The sequence below is a fragment of the Rhynchophorus ferrugineus genome, unplaced genomic scaffold (assembly GCF_030347505.1).
Source record: "Rhynchophorus ferrugineus isolate W39M unplaced genomic scaffold, kcgeb_rfMv2 rfM1, whole genome shotgun sequence".
Taxonomy (NCBI): domain Eukaryota; kingdom Metazoa; phylum Arthropoda; class Insecta; order Coleoptera; family Curculionidae; genus Rhynchophorus; species Rhynchophorus ferrugineus.
Window position 1 is genome coordinate 37,239,193 of NW_027472580.1, and position 13,339 is coordinate 37,252,531.

The following is a 13,339-nucleotide window of genomic DNA, read 5'->3' on the forward strand; positions in this document are numbered from 1 at the left end:
TTGAAACTCAAACCAACGGGTGATGTATGATGGATCAGCAATACTACAAGTTTCTAACTGTGGTTGACGCACCTAGGCAGTAAATTTTTTCAGATGAGACAACAAAAGTACTGAATGTCAAATATATTATTTTATCCGTGGTTTGGGGTCGATATACAATGATTCAATAATAATAAAATCAATGACGACCTACACGAAATCAATAGATGAAATATCATTATTTTTTATATTTTAAATATATTTTAGTCTCCTTTTACCAACTATGGGTTTATCTGGACTGGACCTACAGTTTAACGTGGGCTCCGAACCATGGTCCTCAGCATTAAAGCCTACCGACTGGCGAGTGACCAACTTTAAAAATCATCCCAGAAGACATCCGGTCTTACCCAGCCTGGTTACTGACGTGACTGGGATCATTTTCCTTTCGGATTTTACAATCTTGCCTGGAACATTCACAAATTTTAAACTATCACAAACATAAATATACGACCATGCCCCAGCAGGATTCGAACCCGCGGCTATCGCAACAGTAGGAGGACTGTCCCATCGCCTTTACCATTGCGCCACCAAGCCGGCATATCATTATTTTACTTTATTATTTTGTCGAGAAATGCCAATCCATCGAATTTTAAGGTTAGGTTTACATTAATGTTTTGCACTTTAATCAATACATATCGGTAAACAGACTCTGTAAACATTTGAAAGCAAAGTCTATGGTTTTGCTATCTTAGTGCATGCGTATTTTTACTCAAGTCGCTTTATTCAAAAGGCGAATACTCATTTTAGCTTGATAAAAAGAGTGTATCTCGTTTGCATTGGCTATATTAACTTCTTGGAACACATTCTCAGAACACATATTTTAGATCAAAATTAATTATTAGTGTATATAATTTACAAATTTGGGGCAAAGACAATTTTGATTTTTCCTAATAGGCGTTAGCATATTACTCAGTCAAAATCACTGCCCTTTGGAACTGTAAATTTCAAGTCATTTTGGTCATATTTAAATATTTTACTTTTAAAGAGCAAAAATTCAACACTAATAATTATTAAGAACATTAAGAGAACGCCATTGTTAAAATTTTGCATATATTCGTTCCCGAAATGTAGATCTTTCAGATGAACTTCAACCTTTAGAAAATCATTTTAGAAACATTTACATAAGAAAGCAAACAGCACATCACACACTATATGAAGTAAAATATTTAATGGATTTAATTTCTATTTGTGAATCGTGGTACAAAGGAAATAAGCCATTTTAAAAATTACATTATATTAGAAAAAAAGAGCAAATATTATAAATAAAAAGAACTGTAAGAGTTCGTCAGAATATATTTATAAAACCTATTTGGATTATAGTTATAAAACCTATTTGGATTTAACTATTTGAATAGTTGAAGTGCGTGCAATTAACGTTGCACTCACTCTGGACAGCTTTGGAAGCCAGTGTTCGCCAAGCAGACGTCTTCTCTCCACTGCCCTTTAATATAGGTAGTAGTTGATGCAATTATGCGATTTTTTTAACAGATATGGTGTTCAATATGATACTACAAATGCCTTGACCAATATGATCATCGCGCTATATTCGCTGATAGGGATATTGAGGATTTCAGCATTCTGATGATATAGTTTGCATGGCAGAACCATACGGCTTGAGAATTAATAAAAATAAAAACTAAAGTCCTGACAATTGACGTGTCCCATACTGTCGTAAATCTTCATCTATTAGGTATCTACATGGAGTATGTGCAGCAGGATTTCTTGCATCGTGTCTACTTGAAGCGTAGCGGAAAGTCATTACCGTTTCTTTTCGAAAATAAAACATACATAATAATATACATAATATATAATAACTACATACTTTTCAAGAAAATGTAAAAATGTATTTATTCAAAGTACTGGCTGTTTGATTCTATACATCTTGCCTATTTTTCAGGCAATTTATGGATACCACCACAAAAAACTATTTGTCCTTTGAGCAAAAATCATACATCGTGACATTTTCTACCTTCTTAGCGAAGTACTGCTCTGTAAACCAGTGTCTCACTGATGATAAAAGTTGATAGTCGGACAGCGCAAGGTCTGAAGAGTACGATGGGTGCGATAATATAACTCAGCTAACTGCTTTCAACATTTCGTTGTCCGATTTTGCTTTATGACACGGCACGTTATTATGCCGTAAAATCACTTTAGCCTGTATCGAACCAATTCTGGACATTTTTCGATCAATGCATGATTCATATTGATCATTTGTTGATGGTAGCGATTACTATTAAGTGTTTCACCAGTTCGTAATACACCACGCCACTCTGGTCCCACTAAACATAGAGCATTGTATTGAAACGATTTTGCTTTGGAGTCGAACAGACGACTTTGCCAGATGATAAGATTCTACGCTTCCATGACCCATCACTATTCGATGCAGAAATCACTTCCAATCATATCTTTTAAGCAGTATTTCACAGATGATTTTTCAATTTGCATGTCATTCAATTGATGTGATACCCAGCTTTTAATCTTTTGGACCTTCCCCGTTGTTCGTAATCGGTCGCTAATCGTTTTATAGTTTTAGAGTTTTTCGATTTAGAGTTTGGGTTGGGCCTTCATCCACTAATTCAGTTTCACATCTTCGAACTTTTTCGGACTACTAGAACTTTCTTTGTCTTGCATTTCAAAATCACCAGTTTTTCGAATCACCTTAAGTGTCTATTAGTAAACGATGACTGAATAATTTGACTAAATTAGAAAAGTAAAGCGTACCGCAAATACACGTTTCAGATACGAAACTTGACATTTTAAAAGAGGTATAAATCTATGATGATGTTACTTTCGCAAAATATAACTTATATAGCTTTGAAGCTTGATGTTAGTAGAATAAATTGATATATGTGTGAAATCATAACACTCCATACATAAGCCTAGCGACATCTGTTAGAAAAACTGGTAATGACTTTCCGGTACACCAGGTAAATATTAAGTCATAACTATATTGTCATAATTTTTGGTTACCTCAGAAAAATTAAAATGAATAGACGTCAAAATACTATAATACATTATACTTACGGGACTCTTGGCACCAGATGACCGCCTCCTCTGGAACCTTCTCGGTGGCACTTCCAAGAAGGATCCAGATTCCTCGGCGGAGGCTGAGTCGACGCTGCGCGATCTCTGCTCGAACTGCGGCACCCGAAGGAGAGCCTGGCCGTCGGGCGGTTGACCACTGCCCGCTGCCGCCGCCGCTTGGATCCGCTTGGCCTCCAACTGGATCTCATCGAAGGAGGCCGACCGGATCTGCTTCGGTACCTCCAAGCTGCTCTGGGTCTTCATCTCGGCTCCGGTTGGCGTGCGCGACCTCTTGAAGGTAGTTCTCAGCCTCTGCATGTCTCAGCGGGCCGCACGGTGCCGTAGCCCACCCATCATATTAAACCACGGCTTTCTCATTTTGATACTGTAACATAAAATTATTAATCAATAAATATATTCCAAATAATAGGAGCCATATATTTGAATCATATAGAAAATATACGTATATTCTAATTATTAAGTCCTTGTATGTCTTTTTATCAGTGATATTTATAGGAAAAGCAAAGTATTAAAGAGAATAGCCGTTAATTAGCTTAACGTAACTGCTAAAATCGATGGGTTTGATACTTCCCTACTTAAAATGACAGTTTGCTATCTAGTATTATTTAAAAAGTTTATGTGTAATCATGGAACGCTCAAAATTATATTTATGGTATTTATTACTATTGTTGTTTTATTTGAGAAAATATTGAGCTAAAGTCACATCAAGCATGGTGATACTGCTCGATCAGATTCCAATTTTCAGATATTGGTTTCATTGATTTAAAAGTGGTGGCTCATTAACACCCTCCGAAGGACCAAAAATTTCGATGACAATCATTTATTTGGTGAATAACCAGCTCAAATTCTCAAGGAACTTTCAAACAGCTTATCAATTGAGATACAAAATGAGAAAAAATGGCGACCACACGAATTGACAAAATATGCAATATCAACATAAAAGTAAAGAAGTGCAGAAATAGATTAATGATCAAATCATTGCCAAACCAACATCGTTCTTTCGACACGTCATTTTACCAAAAATATGTGATAAAGATGTATAAAATGATGGAAAATACTTATTAACGTATATTTTACCAATTTTTCACAATTTTAAAACAGAAAAATGATTCGAGTACTCGCAAAAACCTAATACAAACAACCGCTTAAAACACCTTATAAAGTTGTTTAAATAAATTTATTTCTATTTTTACAACGTATGGTAAAACTGGAGGAATGGGATAAAAGATTGGAGTTTCACAACTACCTCTATTTTAAATTAAAACACCGATATTACTCCAACCTATAAAACCTTAACAGGAAGTAAGAGAAATGGGATATAGTGTGCCTCATTAATAGAACCAACCGTTGATTGCTGTCTTGATTATAAATGTTGCTGCATATAGCGTGGGTGTGACAGACAAACAAAAAAACAAATTTATTTCTGTCAATTTCAGTGGTTTGGACATGTTTGTCGAATGAGAAATTAATGAATTTCTCAGAGATTTTTGTGGCGATATCGACATATCATAGAATGACATCAGAAAAATAGACTAATTATATACGACCTGTGGCCGACCGGCAATTATGGCGAGATTTGGTAAAGAATGTGCGAGGAGTTCTGCGACAGATAAACATATAAACACATAAACAGAAAGTAAACAAAAGCAATCTATGCCAATATTTCCTTTATATATGTTTTCAAAAATAAAGCTATTATTAATCCACAGTTTGCTTTTGGGGATAGATTTTTCACCTAAATATTTTTTTATAATAGAAACCACATCTTAGTAAGTGAATAATATAACAACTTGGCTAATTTAAATTTAGTTTCGGTTGTCGATGCCATTTTCTTTTTTTGTCATTTCAAATAATCGAACATTTTCTATATCTAAATGCTAAGTGTTCCATGATTGTTGGATATTATGAAGGCAGATTGATAAGTCCGTGACGTTTTGAACTTCCCGCCCAATAATTCCAAGGCATCACTGCCCTCCTCAACTGCTATCTACAAATAGACTACTCTAAGATGGTGGCAACTGGGAACCATTATGGGGACTCTACAACATTAGTATCAATAGTTAAGCAGTGACTTTACTAAGTAGTACTAGTTTATTAAGTGCAGTTTTGGTCGTAGAAGCATAAGTAATGCCCAACGTTCAGGTCGCCCTAAAGCAGTCGCCACTCCAGAAATGGTCGATACAGTTCATGGAGTAGAGTTAAATTTATTAATTCATCATCATGTACTTTCATTATTCCAATTCATAACAGTTGGCAAAACATGAATACATGACACAATACCAAAGACCACGGAATAATCTAAGTATTTTTCATGGTCACTATGCCAAAATTTATAAATTGGGCTAGAAATTGCTACCTCATCTAGCATATTCACCAGATTTAGTTTCATGCGACTATTTGCTGTTGAAACCCTGGTTGAGCGGTAAGATATTTTGGTTAAATGAGGTAAACAAACTGAAACAAACACCAATTTTGAATGCTGTGACAAAACCTATTATTCGGAAGGAATAAAAAATTGAAAAACTCTGGAATAATATATTTATTTAAAGGCAGATTACGATTACGAAGAAAAAATTGTTTTATCCAAAAAGTTACTGGGTTTACAAGCTTGATTTACAAACTTTCGTTACTTGACTTGACTTGACACTGTCTGCCCTCATATTAATCCTTTATTTTTTTCTTACGTTTTTATGCCCTTGGATAGTGAAAAACCCAGAATTTTAGTTAATTGGCTAAATCAGTATAAAATGTAATCATTACATCTTATTAGTGCTTGTTTGTGAGATTAAAGGTTCGTGATATTAAGAGAGATTTAATTAGAATATAATCCGAGCGGCAAAGTGGTTTGTGCAATCGACTCAAATAAATCGCCATATCGTTCCGTTAAAATAAAATAGTTTTGAAGTTAAAAGATCATGATTTAAACTCTATATACTCTATACAAGAACTCTATAGGCTGTTATAAGCATTTCCCGGCAATTGAAGCATTGATCAAAAATTCTTAAAATTAATGAAAATCCTTTTTCACCAAAGCAAAACTTATTATAGATTTCCTCCATGCTAACGCTATTCCATGTTATTAATTTTTAATTAAGTTTTCATATGTTTGTTCAAAAGAATTCAACTGTATATTAAAATTAATATTTTTTCTATTACCATGGAATACCATTTTAATAACAATGGCATTTGCGGAATTAATATATTCAAATATTTATCAGAAAATGAAAGATTTGTCTTTCCTAAAATAGATTATTACTATAAATTAATCTCCCCGATTTATTAGTAAAATCCCTAATAACCCAACTGTTAAATAACTTATATGTAACCTCTACCCTTTCCGCTAACACTGAATCTACGAATTGATTTCTAAAATGGATGCTGTGCGTAGGAGAAATAAATGATATTTCTAATAAAGTGTGTTTAACTAGATTTCTCGACTGTAATGGTTTTACGTTTATATGTTTCCTTCTTTTGTTAATCAAATTAAATGAGATAATAATCTAACTATAGAGTTAGCACTTAGAGACTATAGAGTTAGCACTTAGAGATAACAAAGTAAACATGTTAAAAATGTATGTACAATCTATAGAAAATTGTTGAATGAAATATTAATGTATGATCAAATCAAGGTCATAATTTAAGAAAACACAAAAAAGTCTAAAACAAAAAAAAACAATCTACAAAATACGATGGTACTGGCCATTAAGGGATTGCTTGATGTCAGTCATAATTGGAAGCGGATTTATGTTCCAGCGGTATTCGAAGCTGTTACTATTGTAGCAGTACCAGTACCATCCGGTAGTCTCGTGGAAGTGATATTCTTCTTACCTAGGGCATACAATGTGTTACGCATTCAGTGTACTTCGTGTTGAAAAAATATGGAAGTTTCAGTGCTATGTTAACGCGAGTTTAATATGTTGCTACTATCGAATTTTTAACTGTTGAATAAAGGTATTTCTACAGACATTCTTCAACTTCGTTTAAAAGTTGGTGACAAGTGTGGTATTATAAATATAGAATATACTCTATAGATGGATAATAAAAATTCGTCGCTACGAATCTAAAAACCAGAATAGCTGATGAAACACCTAGGGAGCATTGTATTAACGCTACAAGCGATTAACATAGTAAATGTGAGTGACAAATACGAATATTCCACATACCAAATAGCCTAAGGATGTATCGGCTTTATTATTGAAATATGGAAACACAGTTAAATATTTATGCAATAGGTGCAATACCGTCTCATAACTAAGAATGAAAAAAGGTCTTTTTAAAGAAGATATTTGCTGATTTTGACGGAAAATCTGTTGAAAAATAAATGTATAACTTGAATGACTAAACTTTAAAAACTACAAAAACTAAATATATACATGTACATAAAAGTATTGTCACTAACAGTGTCCACTCTAAGAAACAACATGTACACAGGGCCAGATAAATTCTTTAATTGCAACTCTACATTTAAATATTCCTTATCAATTGAAAAAATTTAAAAAAAAAGTTTTCTACGATAATTATATTTTAGATTCAGGTTATTTTAAATTTGTTTATAATAATGGTAAAGTCTAGAGGTTCAAGTCATGTCGTTCAAAGACGTGTTCGGAGAGACGGTCAGTAAAACAAAACAAAAGTGCAACATCTGTGTAGCAAATGCGGCGTTAAAAGAAAGTTTGACAATAACATTTTAAAGACTAGTGAAAAAGTGAAAGTGCGATCGGAAAAAAGGTCAGTATAGTAGAAAATAAATGCAAAATATCATAAAACGTTAAGGGTCGAAAACTCAAGGATAATTTGAAACATAAAAATAACCGTATTATTTCAACAATAAGTAAAAAAATATATGGAGAAGAACACCGCACAAAAAATGGATAAAATGGAAATATCGACATCAGGCGTATCACATATTGCAGTTTTGAACCTAGAGAACACAACTAGAACCCAGAACGAACAGGCACTCTACAATGAAAACTGCATTAGCCAATATGCAAAAACAAATAAATGCCCTCCAGCTACAATTAAATAAACAAAGCTCTGATGGCAAGAACAAAACAACAATAAAGCCAACAAAAGCACTCCAATTCTAACATATGAAACAGATGAAGAAGAATTGCAGAAAGAGGTAGGCTGGATAACGATTAAAAATAAAAAAGGAAAAGCAAATAATTCCCCAGGATCTTCACCACAGCAAATAAAAATAAAACAAAACAATGAACAGAATAAAGAAATTAGAATGCCCTGGTCATCCCCAATTATCGTAAGTAATGTTACCGACTTTGACTTGCTTTACGAAACATGAGGTCCAACTACATTCAAAGGAACGGTACTAAACAATGGACAAATAAAACTAAACGCCGAATGTCGTATAACATTCACAAAAATAATAGATTGTTTAGAGTTTCTGAAACTGCAATGGCACTCCTATGAAGACAAACAAACGAAAGACATCAAAGTTATGGCAAGGGGGCTTCCATTAACAGCTAAAACTTAAAAAAATTATGGCAGAACTAAACCAAAATGGCTTAAATGCAGACTGATCAAGAAAAAACCCCAGACCTGTTAGATTTCTTCATAGTAAGAAACATAACATTCAACTATATAAAAGTGGAAGAAAATTTTGAGCTAAGTTCAAATCATACGCCAGTGATTCTGACGTTGAGCGAAAATATAATAAGAAAAGAAAGAAACCCAACGTTAACAAATAAAAGAACAGACTGGGAAGGATTTGCTGAAGAATTTAACAAAAGAATTCAACTAAATGTACCCCTCAAGACAACTGAACAATTATATTTTGAAGCAGAAATATTCGTAATAGATACTCAACAAGCTGCTTGGAATAATACTCCTGAAATTAAGAGTACAACTAAAGGAATTAATTATCCAGAAGAAGTGAAGGAAATGGTAGCTGAAAAACGTAAAATACGTATAAAGTGGCAAAAAAACAGAACACCTGAAAATAAAAATAGTTTAAACAATATAACACAAAGACTGAAAAGGGAAATACTGGAAATTAAATACAAAACCATAAATGATTATCTGAGAAATTTAACAGATGATAAGAAACTGATTACTCACTCTGGAAAGCCACAAAATATCCCAAGCTGAGACCTATGTCGGAATTGAGCACGTGACAATCACCAAAAAGCAGAAACATTTGCTAAATATCTAGAAAATACTTTCACACCACATGAAACTAATATTGAACATAATTTGCCGGACATAAAAGCTGAAAATTCATTGATTGAATTAGTCACGCAGAAGGAGTTAACCAAAGTTATTAAAACTGACATTAACCGCAGGAAATCACCAGGCTACGATTTAACAACCGGCGAATTATTGCAAAAACTACCAAGAGAGATGATTATAAAACTCACCAATTTGATCAATACAGCATTTAGATTAAAACATGTCCCAGACATTTGGAAGATTGCCGATATTATAATGATCCCAAAACCTAGGAAGACACCAAACGAAATAAAACCTATAGCCAGTAATATCTAAGGTTTTTGAAAAACTCCTGTTGAAAAGAATAAAACCGATCATAGAGGGAAAAAATAAAACCAACACATCAGTTTGGGTTTATTAACAAGCACCCAACAATTGACCAGGTCCACAGAATAACAGATGTTATTGAAAAAGCATACGAAAGTAAAATAGTATGCTTAGCTATATTCTTAGATGTAGCACAAGGTTTCGATAAGGTTTGGCATGAAGTCCTTGTTCATAAACTACAAAAAATGCTACCAAAACAACACACCGAGCCATTAAAATTATACATTACAACCAGAATGTTGGAGTTAAACAAGAAGAAGCTTACTCTACAATAAAATAAGCTAAAGGAGGTGTACCACAAGGAAGTGTACTGGGACCAATACTTTATCTACTTTTCACTTGTGATATACCACAAATGGAAAATATCACAATGGCTACATTCGCTGATGATACTACGATTATAGCTGTCGGAGACAATAGTGAAGAAGCCTCACGAATATTACAACAGGCAAGTGACAATATATATAATTGGACACAAGCTTGGAAAATAAAAATTAATGAAAGTAAATCTGTACATGTGCAGTTCACCTATAAACAGACCGTACAAGCACCAATAACATTAAATAATACTATCATTCCATATAGCAACAACGCTAAATATCTCGGAATGAATCTCGATGCAAAACTTCGCTGGAAGGAACATATAAAGAAGAAAAGAAAAGAACTGGAATTGAGATATAGGAAAATGTACTGGCTAATTGGAAGAAAATCACAATTGTCACTATATAATAAATTGCTATTATATAAGCAAATAATGAAACCTATATGGATATACGAGTGCAATTATGGGGATGTTCTGAAAAGAGTAACATAAAAAAATACAAATTTTTCAGAACAAAGTCCTGAGAGTTATTGTGGGTGCACCCAAATACTATAGGACTGATTACCTACATCGAGACCTTCAGATACACACAGTCAGTCAAGAAATCAAGAGAAATGCATGGGGCATGAAGAACTCCACTCCATTCTCATCTCTCAGAATATTGAAATATTTTTGCAGCTTGTGGCTATCACCAGAACATGACACAGACTCAAAAGAATCAAACCATCTCATCTGGTGTAGTGTTGTGTAGTGAGGTGCATATATTAAAAAATTCAGCAGTGACATGTATAAACATTATTTCACTAGAGACTGAGATAGGGCCGATGGGTCCTCCTAGTTATATATCTAGTTTTAAGTTATCATAAAGACAAATTGTAGCTTAGACGGAAACGACTAGTAACAATGTATTAATTGAATAATAATAATTCAATTGTTCCAATTCATTTCGGTGGAGATCTGCAACAACATTTTCATTGTTCGGTTTTAGCAACTCGTAATGCACTACACCTTGTTGATTCCATCATATTCGCAGCAAAATTTTTGCTCATGAATATGTGGCTTCGGTGACGAAATTAATCACGATTTTCTTGAATCTTTTTCATTACACTTTTCATTGTCAGTCACAGAAAACACTTCTTCTTTCCTGACAAATAATCGTGATGTTAAAATGCAATCAGTACCTGTTGTAGTCATTTTCATTTGCTGATAAATTGTCTGAATGTTCTAGTCCTTTGAGAATTTGAGCTTGGTTTTCGTTTAATAAGTCTTGGAACTGTCCACTCGGCACTTTTAAATTTTTGAAACCAGAACCGACAATTGTGATGTGAGTTTTTGTTTCTAAACGTTTTTGATGGAAAATTTTTGGTTTATGAAGAGAAATAAATATAATCGAATTTAACAGTTACCTTTATTTATTTAATAGTTACCTACATATATATATATATATATATATATATATATATATATATATATATATATATATATATGTATGTATTTATGACGATTTGAGCTTTACGTTTATGGTATAATATTTACTTTGTTATCATTTTTAATTTTGTAATTGTATCTCGCCCGTTCGCATAATGAAAATACTTAAGGAAAATTAATGCTTCTTTCATTAAAGTGATAAGTGATCGTACTGATGAAAAGAAAGAGAGCGCGAGACAGGGAATGTAAGAAGAGCCATAAAAAAAAGTCCGGCCTAAGATATGATGGATAGTGGCAATATAGCCATGGAAATGCCAGTAGATAAATCAAGATAGAGGTCAGAATCGTCCCTTGTCTACGACTAATCCCTATCTCAACAAGGCAATGGATTTAGTTGTTGGTTGCGTTCGCTGAGATAAATACAGGACCATCATTTAAGAGCAGAAGCGTTTAGGGGCAGAATGATAATAATAGCAATTACTTACACTGCTCAAATATTTATTCAGTTTAAATAAACTTAAAAGTACATAAACGATGTTCTATAAAACGGTTGTTCAACAAGTTTTTAAAATATATTTTAAAATAATGTTCAAAAAATATTTTTTCCTTTTTATCGCCAATTTATATAATATTTCATAGGTTTCTGCAGATTGTTTAAACATTCTTTAAAGCTCATAAAAGTTCTAAAGTGTTTAAAAAGTACTATTTTGAAATATGTTCAAAAAGGCACCCGTTGGAGCGATAACCTCCTATTTCATTGTTCGTAAAGTACTTTTTTAAATTTTGGAAGTCAAAAAATCTACATTCTAAATCCTCTGAATATGGTGGATGTTACAATATTTAACTTTAATTCGATTATTTTTCTTCTTCAAATGGTCCTTTTTGTGAATTTACTTTCTTCAACGAAAAAATAAAAAGTTAATCCCAAAAACTAGGCCGTTGCTCTAGATTGGGGCGTGACATATGGTTCCCTTCTTTTGACCTCTCACAATGCGTCGATAAAAATTGAATACTAAAAAGACTGCGATTTTCTTGAAGCCTCAACTATTTTTCGTACTATGATTCTTTCATTTGATAATTCAATAACGATTCATGCATTGTATTGTTTTCGGAAATAGATATTTCCAATCCCAAGCCACGCAAATTTGTACGCCCATTTAAGCCCATTTATTCGATTAAAACCGGTCGGAAACACAAGACGCGATATGCCATATACTTAGCACTGATGTTTTCAGTATCGAGTATTTGAAATGTATATTTTTAATCTATATATTAATCGGCATAGCGAAAATATTGCATCCCCTTTTGGGGAAAGTGAGGGCACCTGGAGGCGTGAGATTTGACTGAGTTCTTCCTCCCTATCATTGTATTTTTAATCCAATTAAGTTGATATGGGGTATTGCAAGGAATTATTACAATAGATATTCAGGTCGAGGAGGATATTAAAACCAGAACTGTCTGGATTTATGCAAAGAGGCATTGTCGAAAATAACTCCTTCGGTTTGTGTGAGCTCGATCAGACACATTGAAGAAGAAATTGACAAATAGTAGAATCTTGAGCAAGTTTTTGATAGATTGGAAACATACAGATTGACTATTAACTTGATTAGTGTTTCTGAAAGTGACAGTGATTGAATAAAACTTTATGAATGTTGGTTTACGATTCAATGCTGACAATTAACAAGACAGGGTGATGAAAGAAGAAACAACTAAAGATCAGTATAGAATTAATATACTTTAATTGTAGGAAATTATATTATAGAGTGTGAAAGCTTTATAAGCATGTGTGTTATTGTTCAGAATATACATGAATATTTGGTTAAAATGTATGAGGAGAGAAATAATACTAACTGTTTTGCTGATATGGCAAATGCATTAAGGAGAATGCAGTTATTTTAATGTAGTTTTATCAGGAAATATGTATACAGGTAGTAACAAGACAAACTAAGAAGA

At 33.2% G+C, this 13,339-nt stretch overlaps 1 protein-coding gene across 5 annotated transcripts in view; it reads right to left on the reverse strand.

Annotated features, from left to right (window-relative positions):
• The window catches only part of rdgA (retinal degeneration A), a 281,202-nt gene that overhangs the window by 184,729 nt on the left and 83,134 nt on the right, over nt 1-13,339 (reverse strand). For all 5 annotated transcript variants that reach the window (XR_013005773.1, XM_076404439.1, XM_076404422.1 and 2 more), the window contains exon 2: nt 3,064-3,448. Coding sequence is in view for 4 of the 5 variants with exons in the window: in XM_076404439.1 (XP_076260554.1) it covers nt 3,064-3,381 (318 nt within the window). In the remaining variant the exon portion in view is untranslated. The remainder of the gene's footprint in view (nt 1-3,063; nt 3,449-13,339) is intronic.